The following is a 22,085-nucleotide window of genomic DNA, read 5'->3' as shown; positions in this document are numbered from 1 at the left end:
CCGCTATTGGAACAGCTATAGGGACACAGCGGGATGCCTGTAAAAATTAGTGGCTTGGAGGAGCGCTTGGGAAAAGGAGGTGGTGGCTGTACGGACCTGAGGAGTCCTTGGGGGAAGGTGGGTCTGTAGGTGCATAGGTCTGGTAGGGATTGGGTTGTGAAAGCTCCTGCAGTATCAAAGCTGTGGGCTGGAAGGGCAAGGACACTTTGCACTAGGCCAGGTTGCTCAAGGTCTTATCCAAAACCTGGCCTTGAGCACTTCCACAGCTGGGGCACCCAAACCCTCCCCGGGCACCCTGTTCCAGTGCCTCACCACTCTCAGAGTCAGGAATTTCTTCCTCATATCTAACCTAAATTTCCCCTTTTTTTATTTGTACCAACTCCCCTTTGTCATATCACCACAGTTCCTGACAATGAGTCCCTCTCCCTGCAGGGCTCCTTTCAGAAATTGGAACGATCTGGAAGCTAAGGTGTGTGAGCAGAGGAGACAGAGACAGCTTTCCATACAGCAAGATGGGAAAACTTAGAGACCTGTGTGGGGCAGGGCAAGATGTGTCCTAAAAGAACTGTAGGGAAAGCCCCAAGAGAAACAGGGAAGGTGACGTCATGAGGACTAGGGAAAACCCTACAGAATAAACATTAGTTCCGGTTCCAGAGCTGAGGGACAATACCCTACAAGGGGGACATAGCATGGGAAAGGACCAGGAAAACCCCTAAAGAAACAAGAGCCTGGAGCAGAACATTCAGTAAGTTTGTAGCTTACAGAAACATTTCCACAGTTGTAACTCATCTCTCATAAGTTTTTATTTGAAGGACCATTAAAAATTTTGGTAACTAAAACATTAAACCACATTCCTTCCCATTTACTCATCCTTCCCAAAGTATCCATTTCAGAGCTGCCCAGCTGAGGAGCCATCCAGGGTACAGCCTGGATCACCTGGGTATATCCTGCACACCAGCTGGGAAAGCAACTTCACACCAGCGGGGCAGAGCTGCTGTTTCAGCAATGCAGGGGACAGTTTTCCAGCAGTGGTCTGGTGCCAGGCACTGGGATGATGTTCTCAGAGGTCCAGCACAACATTCTGAGCTTCTGAACAGCTCACTTTTCAGAAGGAGGGTCGTCATTAGGAACAAAGAATGATACCACACGCCTGAACAGCCGAGTAAGAGGAGGCTGAACCTCTTTGTATGTTATTTCTGTTGTCACTGTCAATCCAAAAGGATATTCCTTAGTGTATACTTCCTTCCGGGGCCCTTGCTTTGCCTCAGGATCATTTTCGTTCTCTAAGGAATAGAAAGGATGGTAAGGCAGAAGGGGAAGACAAAAAAGAGCACAGCAATAAAAATGTTTTACCCCTTTATCATGGCAGCCACATGGGCATTCAGTATTTTTTCTGCTTTTCCTTCCATTCTGAGGAGCAGATAGCGAAGATCTGTTAACTGCAGCCAGAAAAAATTATTTACTAGGGTAGATCAGATACCTCCACTGGTACTGGGCAATTATCAGTACTACAGTAGCAGTAACAAGAGGTTTCCCAACAACAGGTATCTGCGTTAAAGCTAGCCCAAGCAGCCCAGTGGAAACACGTATTAATTCCACGGTCTGACCACCCTCTCAGTAAAGAAATGCTTCCTAATGTCCAGCCTAACCCTCCCGCAGCACAGCTTTGAGCCATTCCCACAGCGCAAATAAAAGCAACAGGTAGGGAAGAGCCTAGCGCCCTTTCCTATGATTTGAGACAAAGCAGGAGCTTCTCCCATCAATACGGGATTTATCTCCTTCAGGAAGGAGTGCCGCGGACGGGCCGGGCGGACACCCAGGTCACTCAGCCGGCCCGAGCGGAGCCTGCGCTCCGGCAACCGCACAGCCCCAAGTGCGCGGGGCGGGCGGGCAGCGCCAGCGCTACCGCCGCCGGCCGGGCAGCGGAGGGAGCGGGGCCGGGGGGAGCGCAGGAGCCGCCCGGGCCTAGCTCCCCTCACGCAGCCCCGCGCCCGAGCGAGCTCCGCCCTCAGCGAAACCTCCCCAGCCCCGGAGGTGACCGCAGCCCCGCTGCCGGTACCGGTGCCGGTGCCGCCTTTCTCCACGCGGCCGTAGTAGATGAGGGCGCCCAGCGTGGTCCAGGCGCCCAGCGAGTAGACCAGCGCGGCCCTGGCGTTCCACACGGCGGCGCGCCCCAGCTTCATCGCCGCCGCGCGCACCGAGGGCCGCCCCCACCGGGCATGCGCGGGGGCGGCGCATGCGCGGGGGCGGCGCAGAGGGAGGCACGAGCCGCCCGTGGCACCAACAGCGGGAGCAGCGCTCCGACCCCGTTTCATTTTTCATTAATACAGCCCCCTGCTTGCTGTGACACCTCTTAAGAGCATTAAAAGTTAAGCTAAAGGCTGTGAAAATCTCTGTTGGCTAAAACGCCTTTCAACTCTAATTAGGAGGTGTGGAAAACGCAGAGTGAACAGAGTATAGACAAACAGCAATACAAATAAATTAGAAGGGAAAAGTAAAAAATACTCTCCCTGAATGTTTATTTCGTGTAACAGTTAAAATCCCTAGTTTAAAAGAGAGAAAAGGAAATGTAAATCAATTGGTCCACTTCTGTCATCAACACGATCCATGTAAATCGTCTGCTCCTGCTGTCCAGTCACGATGCACTTGAAACTGCCAGCTTTTTAAGGTGGTCCATGAATACCTGTAGACTCACATCATCTGTCAGGATTGGAGCTCCTGATTCCTGCAGACAAAACAAAGGAGTAAAGAGCCTAAAATACTGTTGCTAACACAGGGGACGAACAGAAAGCACATCAAATGTCAGCACTCTCAACTAAATGCCTGCTAAAATTTTGCTTTTTCTCCTGCAAAAGACAGATGCTACTCTCTGGCAACAGCACTGACATTATCCTCTCCTACAATCTGAACTGCTGCAGGGAAGTTTCTTCCTAAAGCACTAGGAATTTTGCTGCCCAAAGTATCCAAAGCTCTACACAAACAAGGCAAGCAAGGAGGATATAAAAACCTAGCATTCTCAGCTAAATTAAATCTGTATGTATCCACATGCTAGTTGCGTTTTCCAGAATACTGAAAATGCATGACAACCAGGCTTGAAAACTCCATTTTGATCATCCAGTGCTGCCCATCTTATCAACAACCACAACAGGGAATCAAAGACAAATGTAATGCTGTTTGTGGCCACTTGGTGAGACAGGATGGCCACTGCACACACATGTCCATGTGTATTTTACAGCATTCCCAAACATGAGCAGCTCTTCCATTGCTTACCTGGCCCCAGGCATAGAGGTTATTGTGGGTCTGAGAAGGATTCACTTTAGACAGGAGGAACCGGGCCTATAAAGACAAAAGAGGAGGAGTTCAGTAAAATGAGAGACCTGTCTGCTCCATCAGGCTTCATCTCATCTTGGATGTATGACCAGCAATGTTCCTCTGCTTTTGCAAGGTCCTAATTTAACTTAAGCAGGTTTCAAGTCCAGAAATCCCTGCTCCACATACAGCTGTCTCCCAGAGGCACTGAGTGCTCTGCTACTGTGCTTGCCTGGCAGGGCAGCTGTGATTCCATGGGACAGGATTCCATGGCACAGGAAATACCAGCACTGTTCTTCTACCCATGCCACATCTGCTCTTCCAAAAAGGGCTCAGTGGAAAACTAGTGTAACAGAGTCACATCAAAAATCAACACCAAATCTTTGGTTTGGAGCATCACTTCCTGCCTCTTCACTGCTACAAACAAGTACAGCACACTGCAATTCCAGGAAGAGCGAAAATAAGAACAATTTTACATCCTCATTCAGTGTTTGAGAATGAATATACAGACAGTCAGTCATTCAGCATTATTGTCCTAGCAAGCTAACTACAGACACGTAGCCAAATCATTAATTTCCCACCTTTTTACTGGGAATAAAAACATATTTAAGTTGGCTTTTCCATTATTTTCCACCCTCACATTTCATAAGCATATCCAGCAAGTGATCAGCATATTAAAAGACAGAGTTGTAGTAAAAGCTGATATGAAAATATGCAAGGTCTGTACTTTGAAGAGTTAAACCGTGTTTGACTACCAGAACCATCTTTTCAGAAAAGCAGAATGAGCCATCTGCTCTAGGCAACAACAGAAAGAGTTCCTCCAGAAACTTCCTTACCTGACTGCCCCCGTGCTCAGTGTGGATGTAACGTGGCATTGGGAATCTGGTCTGCAAGATTTCCTGGGCATCATCCAGTGGGGCTTGCAGGAGGTGCTTAAAGTTTTCATATTCTGGCATGTCTTGGTATCCAGCTTTCTGCCACTGTGCAATAGTCTATTGATGGGACAGGGAGGAAATGAAAATGGAGTAGCAATGGCTACAAGCCTCCTCGTTTTACCCTGCACAGCAGAATGCTACATGTGCTTCTTCTTGGGGGGCAAACACACACTTTCACTACTCTGGCTACAACATTCCTTTCTGTCCCTGAATTTAAGCACAATTTAAGCCCTGAATTTAACACAAAAGCTGGCAGCAATTTGTGCAGTGCCAGAGCAGTTTGTTGAAAATCTTCAATATGCTTCAGCCTGTGTCAACACAGAAATGAAACATTTATAAATCACTGATTTTTTGAATCTGACTTGGCCTACAGTATTTTCAAGGCATCCATTGCATGTACCATATGTCTGCAATTCCTTTATACATACACAACTCCTCTATACACAGGTTAGACACTCAGCTCTTCCCTTGTCTGAAATTTACCCAGTTGTTGAGTGTCTTGCTCTGCAACAGAAGTAACTCCCGAAGATTTTTAGAAAGGGCCAGTATCTAAGCACTTCCCTCAGTCACAATGGAAAGAATACAGCAGCAGCTTCCAAAACCATCCAGTACTTAAAACCAAAAACTGGAAAACTACCTGATTTATTGAAGAGACTCAGTACTTAAGTATGAAAACCCTGCAACCAACAGTCTATCACTTCTCTGGAAATACTTGCAACTCTGTTAAAATATGTATCATCTTGTAATTCTGCCCTGCTTCGCTTCCAGTTTCTCTGGCCTTTTCCAGGCATAGTAAGGGACCACCTTCATGGCCAAGCTAACACCACAGCTGCTACTCAGTGCGGAACATATCTTTAGTTATTCCAGTATTAGTTTTACTCTGACAGTGGTGGGAATTATATTCCAACAGGCAGCATGTATATGACATGGTCATTATGCTGTGTAGGCTTTGCAAGAAATTAGTTTTTTAACATTGCATAGTAGCAGCAAAGCTGTCTGCATGCGTGGCAGGAGGGAAGGAGTACAAACAGAGAAAGATAAGGTGTTTCACCATACCTCACCAAGGTAGATGACTATCTGGAAGAAAGTATCCATCAGTAGGATTCTGTCAGGAAGAATACTGCTGCTGTCCAAGAGCACTGGCTGGGGAAAATAAAGAACAAAGTTAGGCACCCCTAAAACCCTCAGAACTCAGGATAACACAGAGCAATTTCTATGTCCATCCAAGTGTTAATTTGATATTATCTTGAATAAAAGTATCTTGTCCTTTTTTTTTTTTAATCTACAGGGGCCTTTTGGCTGAAATATTGTTACTTCAACTGAATACTCATTATTTTGGGTCGATTGACCTCTTCCTGGAAAACACAGACTCACCTCAGGAGGCCCATGGAAAGAATAAGTATAAAGGATGGGCTGGATCATAATGAGGGACTGGGTCAGATCCTGCCTGGCAAAGTGGTGCCGGTAATAGGAAGATTCATCTGGACTGTTATTGAACACCTGCAGGAATGGGGAGCGCCGCAGGTGGAAGATGAACTGCACCAGAAAGAGGAGTGAGACAAGAAATGTTAGCTAAAGTTGCCAAAACATCTGGACCCAATTCCAGTATTTCTGAACAGCAAATTCTTTGGGAAGAAGTCTGCCCCTTAATAACTCCTCAGACTTCTTCCCTTATCAGTTTCTTGCAGTGCTGAACTACAGGACCAGTCCATTAAATTAAAAAAGCACCTGTTCCTCCCCTCCTGAATCTGATAAATAGTGCAAGATGTTTTATCATCATTCCCACTCCCCCCTGCACACTTTTCTCATGGCTATGGTAAGTGACATTCTTACCTGAGGATATAAAGAAAATGATTCTGACAGCCTAAAAGAGTTGGGATCATCTTTGTTGTATTGTCCAAATTTCTGACACTGTTGGAAGCAAAATGGGTACTTTGGTTATCTCTCTTTTTTCTATTTTTTTCCTTTTTTTTAATAGAATTTACAACTCTTTTTCTACAGGGTGTTCTGCTAATTTTTAAACAATCAAGGCATGAACCTGACAAGATCAAGTAATATAGGATTTACAGGCTATTTTTCTTTAAGTCAGTGGTTTCTCTCTTACTGCAATGAGAATAGAGATTAAACCTATTTATATATATATATATATATATTCATAAAGTCTAGATTTGAAATTATCCAAGAATGAAAGAAATGGTGCCTCTACAGCACTACCCATTTTTTCCCATTAATTCAGGGCTATTACACCTAAACTGTTCTGTACACTACAGAACACTTCTTGCAGAACAGCAGATCAGTATTTCACCGTTTCACTGAAAATAAGTATCACTGGTTTTAGAAATTAAACTCTAAATGATCCCACAGTCAAACAGTTTGCCCCTATTTGTGCTTGTGCTCCAATCTCTATTTGACTGGCCCTGGTTTTTTAGAGTTTGATGCACCATACTGTGTTAGTACCAACCCCCCATGTGGACAAGACCAGCACTGTTTAGACAATTTGGGCTTGTGAAATTTAAAGCAAGAGACAGCAGGAGGTTGCAGAATTAATTCAGATGACAATCCTGAATGCTGTGTCCAGCTTTGGGCTCTCCAGTGCAAGACAAACATGAATATACTGGTCTAGCAGAGGCCACTGAGTTAGGGGTTGGACCATCTTATGAAGAAAATGAAGCTATAGAATCTAGAAGCTGGGCTTGTTTATCCTGGTAAAGAGTGAAATCAGGGGGTCAACTTGCTGTCTACCTGACTGGTAACTGGGGAAATGGAAATTCTGACTGAGACATAGAGGCAAGGAAGAAAAAAAAAAAAAGAAAACAACAGTGACTGTGACCAGACATTGGAACAGGCTGTCAAGAGAAGCATAAGAAATCTCACCTTTGGAGAGCTTCAAAACACAACTGAACAAAACTTGGAGAAAGCTGCTCTAACTTCAGAGTGGTCCTACTTTAAGCAGGAGGGTTGAATCAGTGACCATCCCACCTGCATTATTTTGTGTCTCACTATCCATTATTCAATCCCTTTCAGCATAATGGGATGTTCACCTATCCCATCCTAAATTTGCTGCTCACACTGGGTTCCGAGTTATTCCACGCTACAGCTATGTAACCATCATCCAAGCACAAAGCAAGGCAATCTGAAAAAAGACTGCTATTGTCTCTTCCATTTTCACTGAAATCAAGAATGGCCCCAGGCTCAACATGTTGGTCTTACCAGCCTGATGAGCTGCCTGTCCAGCCAGCGCAGAACATCAGGTCCCTCCTCAGACTCAGCCCGGTACACTCCCAGCCGCGCCATCAGCACAGCAGCTGCCTCCTGGTCAAACGCAGCCTCGATGTGCTGGAGCTGAGTCTGTGCATCTGCCCAGCTGCAGGGTGAGCACAGGGTTAGTGCCACGTGCATCTGTGTGTGCCAATGCATGCAGCAAAAAGCCAGGAATCCCAGCACAGGCTGGAGCTGAAGCTGCTGCCGCTCTGCCAAAACACTGGCACGGGGTACTCACTTTCTTGCTATGGTGGTGACACGAATGCGCTTCTGGGTGCTGGAGTGTTGATACTGGGTGACAAACTGCACTGCTCCTCTGCCTCCCTGAGGGATGGGTGCATTGTGCTGCAAATGAAACAAGGTCAGTCTTCAAAACATAGTGCCTTTTCCATAACTCTTCCCAGCTGTAACAAGCCCCCACAGCACATAAAAGAAAGACACATGCAAAAAATTTATGAAATTATTTCCTCATCACAGAACACTTGGCTGCTTTGCAAGCATCCACCTGCAACACAGGGGGTGCCATGGCATTTTCTAGACCTGTAACAAGTAGTTTGCTGAGTAAAAAAAATAAAAAAAAAAGAGAAGTCAGGGCTGACCTGATTTACCACTTCAAAGTAAATGGCCAGAGTTGTACTGTGATCCAGACTACAGATTTTCCATTGAGATGTCCCTCCAATTCCAAGTTCCTGCACAGAATCAAAAAGAAAGCAGCAATTTTCCTCTAGCCGCAGGAAAGGCAAGCTTATGTTAAATTCTGATCAGAGGTACAAGTAATGGCAGGCCTTCTAGACACCTTATCTTTTGAGTGTGAATGAAGTTACTGAAGGCCATACAGTTAAAAGAAAGCCTTAGGAAGCAAGAACTTAGTCTAGGAAAGGCTGTAATTTCCTAAGGATGTTTCCTGGAAAACTCTGACATTTTGGTTCAACTGTAGGTCTAGACAGAAACTCAGCATTTACTTCTTTATTAAAGATTTTTCCACGTCAGAAACTTACGTTTTCAGAGACACATGGCCCTTTAGCATTCAGGGATATGCATGGTCCAATGGCTCCTGCAATTTTCAGCTCCCTGGAGGTCTTGAAAAAGGTAAAAAAAAAAGGTTGTTTTTTTATTAAGTCAGTCAAATAGAATACACATAGTCCAAATTAATAGCTCAACTTTAATGAGATGGTGCTTTCCCAGACCATGCACTGCAACAAGTGAAGGTAAGAGAATTAGTGAAAGTAAGAGAATCTACAGAGCTACATTTAAACAATGAAGACATGTTTATAGGGATGAAATACTATGAAATGTTCCTTGTTGAGTGAGGAAAGATTGCTTTAAAATAAAACAAAAACAAACCAACCAAACAAAACAAAAAACCCAAACAACAACAACAAAATTACTAAGATTCCAAATAAAACCCCTTCCAGTTCAGTGGAGTTCAGCTCAGCTTCTCCCAAAGAAGCGCTACAGCTGGCCTCAAACATGTAGACATTTCTACACCCCAAACATCCCAGAGACTTAAACTGACTTTTTAATCAACAGTACTTTTATTTCCCCATCACTGCAATCAAATTCATCTCTCACCTTCACATCCAGATTTGCACCAAAAGCCATCCGAAATTCCCCATTGTAGCCTTTACTAAATACCCTCTGGAAAGTCTGCTTGAAGAGAGAAGTGTTGAAGGAGTCTCCCATCACCATGTGTCCTCTGTGAAAGAAAAAAACAAGGCAACTGAAGCACTTGAGAACTAGAAGTACAAAGGATACAGCCCTGAACCTCTGACACATGCAAACACATGCAGTTACTGCTTCAGAGCATGCTTTTTCATAGGCAGGATTCACACCACGGAGTGCAGATTCATGGGTGCCTCCTACAAAGCCACACAGGTTAGTGCTCCACCTTTGTCAGTTTCTTTTCTCAATTCTGCTTCTTGCCATTGCATCAGCTGCCTTCAAAATGTTTGTGTTTCAACCCTGGAAAGCTCTGCTCAGCCTGCTTCCCTGAGCAAGGCTGGAACCAGGGTGGCTGCACCACGGCAGCACAGAGAAGGTGCTGGGCCTCCTCTAAGTGCCCTGGCAAACCCAGGCCTGACCAGATGCAGCTCAGTAACATATCCACAGGGTCAAACACTCTCTCTTCTCCCTGCTGAGCACTAAGGGGTTATTTTAAACACCTTGCACTTGCAGTAAGACATGGCAAGTCCCCAAAAGGCCGGGTTAGCACACAGCCTCCCTCACAGAGACCATTTCCAGCAGTATGGAACACAGACATTTATCCCGTCAGACATGTCACTTAAAACTGGGTCCAGGGAAGTCAAGAATCCCTGGAGAAAGCATAAGCGAGCAGTGAAGCAGAGACTATCTGGCCCACACAAGGAAAGCTTCTACCCACCACTGAGTTTTCTAACAGCAGTGCTAATTCACATGAGACTCCAGAAATATGGACTGGCATCAGGTGAGGCTTGCCATATAAAATTTCTGGCAAATTCAAACCACAGTTTAGAACAGAACAATAAAAACCCTTCTGCCCTGACAGCACATCTAATTGCTTCCTGAACTATCCTCCCTATCCAAAAAAAACCCAAAAAGTGGGTGCCAACTGTGTGCTGCCCTGCTGTGAACATACCCAGTGAGGTTTGTACAGCACTTCATCTCCAGCAGCCCTGTCTGGTCCAGGGCACAGGCGTAGATGTCGATGCAGTGCCCGTTGGCCGCAGAGCGGTTGGCCAGAGTCTCGTAGTGCTGGGAACACATATCGGGGGTTAGGAGACTGCAGTGTGCAATTTCTGCTGCTCCCCACCTCAACACGAGGTACAGATGGGGCAAACACCAGTGCTGTGGTAACTGAAGAGATGTTGGCTGCAGCACACTGCTTCCTTCTAGTATGAGGGATGCATTCAGATGAGCCAGAGTTTATTGTCTCAAATACAAACAGTGCATAAATGATAAGGCATCATCTAGTCTGTGATAACTTGGTGGGAACGCAAAGATACCCAGGTGATAGTTAAAGAGCAGGTGTCATCCTGCTTTCTCTAAGCTGACAGGCGCATTTAATATCTGACATTTTTACTGTTTTAATGGTTGTTTTGTATGTCAAGAAGATAAAGGGGGCTTTCTGGAAATAAGCAGTTCTTAGGAGATTTCTTCCTCTCCAGAAGGAAATACAATGATGTGGATGAACAAGCTCTCCACCCGCCATCAGCTAAGAAACAACACTGAAATACTTTCTTCTCTGACAAGGCACAAGACTGTGATGGAGAAGTAACTAGGAGGAAGCTTTTCTACTCTTCCCTTAACCATCCTCATAATTTAGTGTACACAAAGACTCAGATTATTTCAAGGACAACCATGGAACCCATGTAGTGTTCTGACACAACATTCAGTTTCAGCTTTTAAACACACCCATCAAGGCCTAGTACCCACTTTGGTAGCCTTCTTCATGAACCTTGCATTGTCCTTCTCTATGTCATGCCAGGAACGGATGGGTGTTTTCAGTTCATCTCCTACCACCATGCCTGGCCCTTGTGTTGGTGGCCCACCTGTGAACAGCATTATTCTGGCCCCTGTGTTTGGAAATGTGCCCTGAAATAAAAACAAAGACATATATCAGAGAGAGGGAGGAGGGAAAAAAAAGGGAAACTAATTAAGTAGCAACAATGTTTTCTTTAGAGAGGGGTCTGCACATGCTTCTGCAATGGCAGTGGAGACCTGTCCCTGCTAGAGGCCACCTCGATAAATAGTGATGCATTTCCTGACAGTCACAGCACTCAGATCAAGTTTAAACTCAAATCATGTCCTCAAAACAGGAAGCCAGCAGTTTCTGTTCCCTTTACTTATATCTTAGATGATACTTAGAAAAATCCAGTGCATAGTATCACCTCTTGTATGCCAACATACACAAGAATCAGAGACTTTTAAACACCTGAAAATTTTACCATTTAGATAGAACCTTCCAGCCCACTCTACATCAGCTGGTGCTAGCACAGCTCAAATGTCAGTACAGACAAATTACACTTCTGCACCCCGCTACAACCCAGCTGCACTGACACCTGCACCCATCTCAGGGAGCATGGCTATGTGCTTACTTTGGCCTGCTCATCTCAACCAACAGCATTAGAAATACCTCCAATAAGCCAACTGCAATTGAAAGAGCCACTCCAGTAGAACGCAAGGGTCTCTTCCCCTGGGTCACTGGCCATGGGTCCCTCTGCAGCTCTCCAAGCAGATCTGTTAAATTCATGTCAATCTTATGCACGGGCTGCAGGAACCTGCAAAAATTCAAATGCAGTGTTTTCCTGCTTCTAAGTTTGGAGAAGAAAAAAACTGCCTCTTGTTCCTGCCACACATAAATTGTACTGAGACAATAATCAGAAGAAAAGAGACATGCAGCAGGTTGTCTTCTTACATGCAAATTTTCCAAGATAACAAGCCTGTGCAAAATAAAAAATTTAATCATAGCAAGACATCAGAAACTGACAAGAAGGCAAAGTCACATAAAGAAAAAGAAAGAAGTTCAAAGGTGAGTTTGCTGAAAGGCATGAGAGCTATCACTGAAAAAGAGAAGCTGAGAAAGAGAAAACTGTTTTTAATGGAGGTAAGTAATTGTGACAAGACAATACGATTTAAATCTTCTTTCCCCTCCCAGGAAACCCAGGGTTAGAGGCATGACCTACAGATATAAAGGGGCATAAAACATGTGCCCTGCTGTCTCCTGTGCTGGTAAAGCTTACCTGCTGGAAATAACAGGCTGCTCTGGAGTTTGAAGAGGTCTTCCCTGTTGCATGGGGACAGCTGGCCTTGAAAGACCAAGCATATCCTAAGAACAGTAAAGAGGAGGCAGAGATGTACTATTCAAACACTAAATATATTACTTACATTATTACTTAATATACTCTAAAGCATGCAATACTGTAGCATTAAATATACTTAAATCTGTAAAATTATCCATCTTTGCACTGCCATTAGGAATGGATCATGGGTCCATTATGTGAGATACACAAACTCAATCCTGAACAAGCTTCCAAGACATTTACAACTCAAAGTAAATGGCTAGAGTTGTACTTATACAAAAGCAAAAAGACAGGACAGATAGTGAGAGGGCAAAAGGCTCACAGTTGAGGGCACTAAGCCCTTCTTTCTCCCAGAGAGCCCTGAGCTTGAGAGCCCAACAGAGCTGAGAGGTACAAGCCCCTGGCCTGAGGGATGGCAGAGCAGCCAGGGATGGCAGAGCACACCTGTATCTGCTTGGCTGTCAGGTCCTTGGTGCCCCGGAACACGTAGCTCTTGGAAATCCCTTCACAGCTCAGCTCGTGAACCTGGACCATCCGGCCAAAAGTGATGAGCCCCACCAGGGCATCAGGAGGCAGCAGGCTCAGGGACATCTGCAGGGACTCCTTCAGGGCCTGCAAATCCTCCTCTTCCAAGCACGTGTCCACAACATACAGGAAGATCAACGGCGTCTGCGGACCTCGCTGATGTGGGAAGAAATTACATTTTCTAAAGCCTCCAGCCAAGGAATAAAATTAGCCCTTCTTAAGCACCTTGCAGACATGGTATTTATTTGCATTATCCTAAGAAAATTTTACACATATATCATTTGTCACAAACAAGACAATTCTGGGAGCTTCAACCTCGTCTGTGGCTCATTTACCTGCACTATGTATTCAATTGTTGAAAACTGAGGCATAAGCTCTGCTGGTTGATTGACTTCAGAAATGCCAGCATAAGCTGGGGGAAACTGAAAAAGAGAACAAAAAATTAGGACAAGGAAGCTGCAGAACAAAAATATAGGGCTCTCTAATGCAGCACAGAGCCTGCCCTGCTGATGATGTAGTTATTCAACTTTTTATTTACTGACACTGCACCAACCTGATTAATTCATTATAAAAAACCCACAGTGCTTTTCCTAAGAACAGCCAACAAGGGGCCAGGATGGACAGCTGCTCAATCCACTGTAAATAAAAGGTAAGGCTACAGCAGCAATAATGTACTAGTTGAAATTCTTTTAGCCGTAGTTTCTGATGGCAAAAGTCTACTCAAACCTAATGAATTCCATATTCTGCAGGAATAGTAAATATCAGATGCAAAAAACACACTGGGACACATAGAACAAAATAGCATTTTAATCTCTTTTCTATGCTCTGCATGCCAGCAAAATCACTGACAAGACGTCAGGTAAACCAGACTGTACTCTGGCCTGGGTTCAGCAAGAGAAGAAGGCCAAGGGAAAGGATCTAGAGAAGCAGAATTTACATTTAATGTCCAGGGAAGGCCATCAATAAAGTGTTCACTGAAAAGGTCAAAGTTCTTTTTCCAACTTACCTGGTTTCTCTGAAAACAGAAGTTACAAGCCCAAAGCTTGGCCCGATAGTCAACTTGGCTGCAAGGGAAAGATGAGGCATTGGTGTGACTTCAGGAACAATTTTACAGGAATGCTTCACAATTAATTCATTAATCCATGCTGGTTCACAGCACTGAGGAAGAAACAGACACTCCAGCTTGAACAGCAAGTGTTTTAGGGATTCAGACTCTGGTTCTATTACCAGGAAGTTCATTAGCTAATCCAGCCCTGCCGTTTGCAGGCTTGTCAGCATGAGGGACCACTGAGCTCTCTGAAGTTCAGCCCTTGGCAGACACAGACTTGGGTCTACTAATTATTTCACTACACTTAGGCTAATCTCATTGTCTTATTGTTTGTGCAGCTGTAGCACACAAGTGTTCCAGTCTCAGAGCAGCAGGAGCCATCCACCCAGATCTTGTGCAAACACAGAACAAACAGGCTGTTCCCTGTCCCACAGAGTTTACTCTCCTCAGCCCAGTACAACATCCTGCTAGTGCAGGATGCCTCGCCACGTTCTCATTCCATGGCTTTGATCTCATTTCAATTCCTCTTATTGGTATTGCCTGCTTTTTCTCAGCCCAACACCATGCTCCCAATATGCATGATCATCTCATAATTTGGGACCGAGATATTCCTCTAAAATTATTTCATTATGCTCATACTGGAAACTGACCTACAAGCAGCAGGGTGCGTAGGAAGCAGGAAAACAAGTAAGCATCAAGTCCAGAGCACAGTATCAGTACAATGGGCATCTTTGTCTACCATGAGTTTGCTCTTTGTCTTCTATGAGGAAAATTCTCTGGGATGCTGAGAGGACCCTCTGCCTTAACAGCCTCTCCAAAGATCCTCCTGTGTCCTCTGCTCTTGCCAACTCTAGTAACAGGCGTGTTGATGTATGGATTTTAACAAGCTCACTGCATCTAAATGAAAGAGGCTGCCAGGCACTGGGCAGAGAAAAAGGGGAATAAGAAAGTAGTGAAGTTCAAATGAAAATTAGATAATGTCCAGCCCCTTCCAACATCCCCAGCTAAGCAATTCCTACCAGAGTGGGTTGAGCACAGCTTTGCAGGTTGGCCTGCTGCAAAGCACAGGTTCATACTGCACAGGAGGCAGGTCCAGACGCTCCTTCAGCGGGGTCAGGAGACAGGCCAGGGGCACAACCATCCTTGTGGCCTCCAGCCTGCTGGAGGGCCACATGTTCCAGCTGAAGCGCACGCCGTCACGCTCCTCGTTCTGCTGGATGAACTCCAGGTACGTCGCCATGGCCCCACTGAAGCTCCTGAAGGACAGAAGAAGGCACAGAAGGTTGGGGCAGCAGCCACTTGTGTGGACAACAGGCCTGCAAAGGAGCTCAGCAGATCAACTACAGGTGGGGGCACAAGACACTGCCAGGACAAAGCTAGCACAGTACAATGAATTAATCCCATTATCAAGGAAACCACGTGACTCCATTAATCTCTTCTGTCCAGTGCTCTCATCAACATTACAGCCAATTAAAACACCACCAAGTCCAACAAAGAAACAAGGAAAGCTGACACTCAAAGTCAGAGCATAAGAGGTTGTTTTTTTTCTTATGATACACATTTAACACGTCAAAATCCAATGAGGTTCATGCTGGCCTCAAGGCAATCCTGCCTGACTGGGTCAGTAAAGGAAAATAGGCCAGATTTGCAACCCATCCTGGAGCCTTCAGCTGAAACACTGCAGGGAGAAAAGGAGGCCAAGTCTGAGACCAAAACAATCACAAATGCCACCAAGCTGCCAGCCTGACCTGCTTACAAAGACAAGAGAGTACATGACAAAATACCAAAAACGATCTTTTGGACACCCACACTGCCTAGCATCATTGTTCCACTGCCAATAAGGAAAGAACTGAGAGTCCAGAAGGCTTCAAAAAAAAAAAAATCAAGGAGGAATATTCCCAACACATTCTCTGTGTTGTCTTACTAAACTCTTCAAAATAAGACACAAACAAGAGTTTCCAGGCCATCACTGCTTTTGATTTTTCTGAGAAAGGCAAGAACAAGCTTATCAAAAAACTTACTTGTCAAATCCAGACCACAAACACCACACAGCACTAGCAGCAACTCACTGAGCCAAAAGCAGCAGCTCCACAACCTACTTCAGACAAGGAAATTCAGAGGCTCACCTACAGCTGCAAATGCTCCAGGATTACCTTACTCCTGATCCTCACTGCAGATGGGATATTCAGGAGGGCTACTCACATGAGAAATCAGAAGCAACACCTCCCCTCAGAGGAGGAGAAGTTTTGGTATAACGTTTTCCTACAGAACTCCAAACTCACTGACGTTTTCCTCTTCCTTGCTATTAAGGATGTAAATCAAGCTTAAGGAGAACTGCCCCATGTTTCCACCCCCCTGAGTGGATGGACAAAAGAAGGGTTCACAACACATCCCCACTACAAATAGATCTGTCAAGGTGAAAATCAGAGCTGAGTCTTCCTGTAAAAGATCCCGCACATCAGAACAGCAATATAAACATTTGATTTATTCCATGTTTCCCCAGCTGTAGCCCAGCATCACTTCCCTGATTGCCATGCTGGGTCTGGCACGGGCTGTGGCCCTACTTTGGGGTCAGGACAGCGGGAGGACAGGTGTAATCGCTCAGCACGGCTGCAGGGGACACCGCAGGTACCACCTCCGCCCCTCCGAGCACCGATCCCCGGCACGGCCACAGGGCAAAGCACTGCTGGCCCTCCACAGGGGCACGCCTGACCCCAGCCCAGGGGGACACTGCGGATCCCCAGCCCGGCCAAAGCGAGCACCTGCTGCTCTGTGGGACACGGCTGACCCCATGAAAGCACCGCGGACCATGCCCAACTCCCCTCAGGGGACACCGCTGACCGCTCCCTCCAGACCCTGCCGCAGGGACACCACTGGCCCCCTCACAGGGGCCGTCACCCACCGCTCCCCTCAGGGGACACAGACCCCTCATTCCCGTTCCCGTTCCCATTCCCTTCCCTCGGAGCCCCGCCGCTCCCACCTGCCCGCGCCGCTCGCGCCGCTCCCTCCCAGCACGCCCCGCGCGCCCGGCAAGGCCAGCTCAGCGGTGCGCGCTGCCCGCGGCCAAGATGGCGGCGGCGGCGGCACGCCCGCCCCACCCCCGCTGAGGCTCCGCCGCCATCTTGGCTAAGGGCACGCTGCGCCGCCCTTCAGGAGGAGGGGAGAGGCAGGCTCCTTCCAAACATAGCCGGGCGGCGGCGGCAGGGAGCTCGGCTCGGCTGAGGGCGGCAGGTTCGCCTTGGAATGGCGACAGGCGGGGTGTCCCTGCTAAATGTGGGATGCGGTGCCGCCTTCCTACCCTGGCACGGCATGAGGGAAGCAGCCCCGCCCTCAAGGGGCTCGGCTGCTTGGGAGCGCGCTCGGGTGTGTTCGTCAGGGAGCATTCCCAGGGTTATGAGTAGCGCTCCACTAAAAACACCGAGACACTTCTTAAAGAAATAAACTGCGAGCCCCACAGAGTCTCAGTTCCCAGCTCCTCTCTCGGGCCGAGGGTTCTGTCCCCGGACACGCTGGGTCAGCGGCACACGCTGGGCAAAGGCATGAGGCCATCTATTCCAGCAGCAAGGCGGGGACAATCCATCGGGTTTTCCTCCCGTTCTGTTCGCTGACAGAGCTTTACCCCCACATCTGCTCGAGGCCACAGTGGTTCACCCTTCTGCCAGGAAATCTGTGCCTCAGCCTACTGGGGAGAGCCCTACAGCGCCCAGACCCTCCGAGAGATCCAGGGATGGACACAATTTTCAGGGAGCCTGTGGATACGAGGTACAAGTTTGGCACACCTGAATTGCCCCAGGAATTTGTCCCTGCCTTGAAATTAGACAAATATGTGTCCTTCTTTCATTGCTTCCATCTTGTATTGCTTCCCAGACTCTTCCAAAGCCAAGAGCTTGTCCTAGTGAGCCCAAGACAAGAATCCTTCCCTGCAGCTTTACGTGATGCTGTGCAAGTGGTATTTGTCCTATCTGAATGCACGGATGCAAATCCATTCCTGAATCCTGCAGACTTTCGAGGTGCAAAGGTATTGCAGGGAAATACCTCAATTCTCTGCTTCTAAGAGTTTTGGTGTTTGCTTTACATTCATGCAGCGGTCAGCTTACAAATATCTCCCAGGCTTCTGTGTGGGCACCGCTCCACCGTTGCTTAGAGGAAATTATGCCCTGTGGTCAAGTCTACTCACCCATGTCCAGCTCTGGGGTTTTTTTGGGGTTTTTTTTGTTTGTTTTTGTTGTTGTTGTTGTTGTTGTTGTTTTTGGGGTTTTTTTGGGGGGGGTTGTTTGTTTTGGTTTTTTGTTTTGTTCTTTTTTCCCTGTTTTATTTCTTTTAAATGCAACAAAAATCTGGAATATGCAGAGTACAGTTCCATGTCCAAAACAAAGCAAAATGAAATGCTGTCTGAGGTGAACATTCATTTTTGCCTTCCCAGCTTCCTGACATCCCAAATAGAGAGGGAATAAAAAAGTAGAAGCATGCTACTGATATGTATATGCTAAAGTGTGTAAAATTCTAATTACTAATATTACTAACATTCTCAGACCCAGGACTGGCTCTCCAAGTAGGAGGCAAAGCAAATCTGCTCTTCTGAAGTTGCCTGTTTGTTTACATCTTCCTCCCACTGCCACATCTCAACAGCAAAGAGCCTTACCAGGACCTAGGGCTTCAAGGCCATAGTGCACCCCTCTGCAAACATTAGATTAACTAAAATATTGAGCAATGATTGTGAGTTTGTGTCCTGCTTTCAACTTTCAGAGTTAATTTTCCTCCCTTGGAGCTGGTTTAGTGTTGCATTTTTTGATTTAGGATTATGAAGATATTGATACACCCTGATAATTTAGTTCTTGCTGAGCAATTCTTATGCTAAGTCAACGACTTCTTAGGTTCTTCCTGCCAGCCAGGAAAGCTGGGGGTGCGCAATTAATTTGGAAGGAGACAAAGACAGGACAAGTGATCCCAAGTGGTTCAAGGGATGTTCCTTGTTCCTTATCATATAGTGAATGATAAAACTGGGAAGAGTTGGCTGCTGGTTTCCAGCCCTCTGCTCTGGCACTCCTTGGGCAACGGTCAGCAGAGGAGGAGCAACTGTATTGTTCATCACTTAATTTATATAATCTCTTACCATTATTTCCCCTTCATTTTCTGCCCTGTTAAACTGTCCTCATCTGAATCTACAAGCTTTACTTTTTTTACAATTGTCTCTCCTATCCCACTGGGGAGGAAGTAAGGGAACACCTGTGTGGTGTTTAATGTCTGCTGGGTTAAACCAAATCAGTTTGGAAGAGGAGCACAATCTTAAAGCCCTGTGTCTGTGGAACAAATACCCAAGTAAAAGCTTTCCCCAAAGCATTTCCTGAAAGAAACACAAGCTTGCTTCAAAAGTGAGAGAAAGGAAAACACCACAGGCTGCCTACACAAGCCCCAGCTTAGTTTGTGTTAAACAGCTGTCAGAGAGGAGAACTTTGAGCTCTGGTTCCTGTCCTCCCCATTCTCCAGAAGATCTCCTGAAGAGTGAGCAAAGTCCCATGACTGACTTTCTCATGGCAGAAGTGAACATTTTCAGCAAGAACTTGGACATCACCTGTGGAGCCTGTCATGCTACCTTCCAGTCTCCTCCAGGAGCTAATCTAGGCTCAGCATGGCTGAGGAGGGCCTAGCCTTGCATTTCTCACAGGTGAAATGACACAAAGTCCCAGCCGAGCAGAGCAAGAGGAGGGAAAGGTGGTCTGTGTGTGGCAGAGGACAGCTCTGTTTGAGGTGTCTGTACCCTGTTTCAAAGCATCAAGTGTTTAGCAGCAATAGGAGACCCAGTTGTCTCCACTCACTACAGTTTTTTCCCAAAATCAAATGCATGTGGAGACAAAAAAGAAACCAGTAAGGCTTAAGACCGAGCTTTTTTCCTGTTGGAGCCCTGGGGGAGCCATCCCAGGAAGAGACAGGATATGGTGCTCTAACAGCACCAGCGGAACAACAATTACCCGGATCGGTTACCATCGAAGTACAAATACAAAACCCCCAGCCAACCGACCAAACCCAGGAAAAACTAAACTGCCACTCAGCCACGGGGAAAATTTTCACTATCGAAGCTTCAAGTTTGCTATTCATCCTCATGTTTTAAACTTTGGAGTGTAAAGGCTATACATGCCAGACAATACCTGCCAGCTTTACACTGTCAGTTCACAATCCAGCCAGCTACCATAGTGAATGTTTGCCTTGGAATTAAAACACAATTTTGCACTCGACTCCATGTGGCATCTGGGTGTGCCCACCCTCCAACTTGCCTTTGGAGAGTTGGCTACTACTAGTGAGGCAACCACTCACAAGAGGCTCGTGGGTTGACAGCAGGATCAGGGCTCATGAAAACAAGAATGAGCTCTCTCCAGCTCAGGAGAATCTCATGGTCCTGCAGCAGCTGAACTCTAACCTCTTGCATGAGGCCTGTGAAAATAAATGAGCAGATCATGCTTCCTATTTGTCATCCATGTTTTAAGGGATAATTCAGCTTTCCACATGTAAATGTTTTCATGTTGAGTACTGGAGCTACTATAGTAGTATCCTCAAAACATTACATTTCATACCAGTTTGGAACAGGGACAGCTTCACCAAGGAGAAGATTGACAAAACTCAGGACACCATTAATGCTACCTTGTAGCATTTATTCCCTTTTCAGATAAGAATGTCAGCCTAATACATCAGCCAGGTTCATGAAGAACCAGAGTGACAGAAAGATCATTTGTCTGATTCATATAGAAATAGATCAGACAGATTGCTATCTGTAAGAAACTAAATTGAAATTACTTTCCCCTTATAGGCACTTTTCTCCAAATCTGAGAAGTCTTGTTACAGCTTCAACACTAAGAAGTTTGAGATACCACAAAGGTCATCTAAGCCAGATAAACACAATGCCAAAATTTAAAGAGCTTAATAAACCATCTATCTACTTCCTAAAGCTGTTCACTGAGGAGAAGCTTTCTCTCCTTTTTCTTATTGCCAATGAATGTGATTATAGAGCATAAAGTGACATACCTGCATGATAAAGCCCTGTTGTTTCCCTGGAAGTTATCTTCTAGCTGTAGTGGAGCACAAACATTGTGTTATCTCTGCAGAAGCAGGCTCAGGACCCCATTGTGTCAGGTCCTCTTTAAAGACAGGAAGACAAAGACAACCCCAGCCCCACATCTCAATGAAATTACCTTGGCTGGAATAAAGGATGTCTGATCCAAGGCGCCTTCCAGGGAAGAGAGCAGCATTTTCCCCTTGGCTTCTCTGTGCTGAGTAGTTAAAGGGGGCAGAGGGAGAATGAAGCTCCAACCATTTCACCCCCACATCTCTTTCCTAAGAGCCCTTCTGCCTCTGTAGAGATATGCATCCCTTTCACCTGGAGACAACACTGCAGCAAAAGGAGAGCCTGCTGAAGGTGCTCACCTCGCTGGGACAATCAGAGTCCTTCCATGGACTTGCCAGCTTATCAGGTGCTCATTGTTTGCTCCAGTACACGCTCAGCTGCTCCCACACAAGCAGCCTTTGCCTCTGCATCCATACCCTCCCTGCATGGACAGGAGCCATGGGAGCTTTTTTTATTCTTCATAAGGCACCCTCATTAGCCTCTGTCCGCCATGCTGTAAGGGAAGTGGAAATCAAGCAAGATTTGAACACTTTCGTATGTGATCCAGACTGCTCTTAGTGCAAACTCCTGGATAGCATTGAAAATGCTGATGTAAAGTATTACCCTTATGAGGTAAACTGTTCCAAAATCTACATTAACCCTCTGTCAGGTTACCCAGGCTGCTGCTAACTCAGCCACAGAGGTACTTTCCCACCACCCTCCCAACACATTGTCCAAAGGGCTTGTTTTCAGCCAGGCACACTTGAAAATAGCCAAATGCAACAAGCCCTGTGTTGTGCTTGACCTCCAGATTGTTCCCCATTGCTGGCAGAGCATTGTAAAGATACTGAGTATTGTGGAGAGATCCACCCTGGCCAGAGCCAGCTGAAGCCACAGGCAGCAAGTGGTACAGGGGCCAGCCTGTCTGTGCACAGCCCCTGTGCACCCCACCCTGCCTCCTAGTGTGCCATTCCAGCCCTCTGTTTCTCTGGATGCTGGAATCTATAGAAATTTTCTCTGTATCATCAGGCCAGAGGAACCCTTTCTCTTGTGGAAAACATATCTTCCCAGAACACCTCTACTCAAAATTTCAGCGGAGCCATCCATGTATGTGACACAGCTGCAAAACACAC

The 22,085-nt window shown here is 46.2% G+C and overlaps 2 protein-coding genes across 3 annotated transcripts; both read right to left on the bottom strand.

Moving 5' to 3' along the window:
* Positions 1-785: 785 nt before the first annotated feature.
* SMIM26 (small integral membrane protein 26) lies at positions 786-2,196 on the bottom strand. Its single transcript, XM_031504522.3, has 2 exons — positions 2,060-2,196; positions 786-1,283 (listed from the first exon to the last, which is right to left on the bottom strand). Exons 1-2 carry the CDS (start codon positions 2,181-2,183, stop codon positions 1,099-1,101), a joined length of 309 nt encoding a protein of 102 aa, XP_031360382.2. The 5' UTR covers positions 2,184-2,196; the 3' UTR covers positions 786-1,098.
* Positions 2,197-2,477: 281 nt separating this feature from the next.
* Positions 2,478-16,871, bottom strand: SEC23B (SEC23 homolog B, COPII component). Of its 2 annotated transcripts, XM_085577075.1 has the most exons (21): positions 16,837-16,871; positions 14,876-15,112; positions 14,507-14,777; positions 13,815-13,872; positions 13,144-13,230; positions 12,728-12,964; positions 12,224-12,309; positions 11,617-11,761; positions 10,917-11,075; positions 10,120-10,235; positions 9,078-9,201; positions 8,504-8,584; positions 8,105-8,194; positions 7,744-7,850; positions 7,455-7,608; positions 6,078-6,155; positions 5,619-5,780; positions 5,301-5,387; positions 4,146-4,301; positions 3,271-3,336; positions 2,478-2,725 (listed from the first exon to the last, which is right to left on the bottom strand). In XM_085577075.1, exons 5-21 carry the CDS (start codon positions 13,177-13,179, stop codon positions 2,636-2,638), a joined length of 1,974 nt encoding a protein of 657 aa, XP_085433201.1. In that variant the 5' UTR covers positions 13,180-13,230; positions 13,815-13,872; positions 14,507-14,777; positions 14,876-15,112; positions 16,837-16,871; the 3' UTR covers positions 2,478-2,635. The 2 variants fall into 2 exon arrangements, with proteins under 2 accessions (XP_085433201.1, XP_021395908.1); XM_021540233.4 differs by lacking the exon at positions 14,507-14,777.
* Between the last annotated feature and the right edge of the window lie 5,214 nt (positions 16,872-22,085).

The sequence above is a fragment of the Lonchura striata genome, chromosome 3 (assembly GCF_050655825.1).
Source record: "Lonchura striata isolate lonStrDom1 chromosome 3, ASM5065582v1, whole genome shotgun sequence".
NCBI classification, from domain to species: Eukaryota; Metazoa; Chordata; class Aves; order Passeriformes; family Estrildidae; genus Lonchura; species Lonchura striata.
Note: the sequence above shows the minus strand (reverse complement) of the source record. Positions and strands in the feature narration are given on the sequence as shown.

Excerpts from the sequence above, each read along its gene's own strand:
- SEC23B (XM_021540233.4), bottom strand. The coding sequence starts at position 15,096 with ATGGCGACGTACCTGGAGTTCATCCAGCAGAACGAGGAGCGTGACGGC. Across the intron at positions 13,873-14,875 it reads GCTGTGCTCAACCCACTCTG|CCAAGTTGACTATCGGGCCA; the intron begins GTAGGAATTGCT and ends TTTCCCTTGCAG. Across the intron at positions 2,726-3,270 it reads ACCTCTATGCCTGGGGCCAG|GAATCAGGAGCTCCAATCCT; the intron begins GTAAGCAATGGA and ends TTTTGTCTGCAG.
- SMIM26 (XM_031504522.3), bottom strand. The coding sequence starts at position 2,183 with ATGAAGCTGGGGCGCGCCGCCGTGTGGAACGCCAGGGCCGCGCTGGTC. Across the intron at positions 1,284-2,059 it reads GAAAGGCGGCACCGGCACCG|AGAACGAAAATGATCCTGAG; the intron begins GTACCGGCAGCG and ends TCTATTCCTTAG.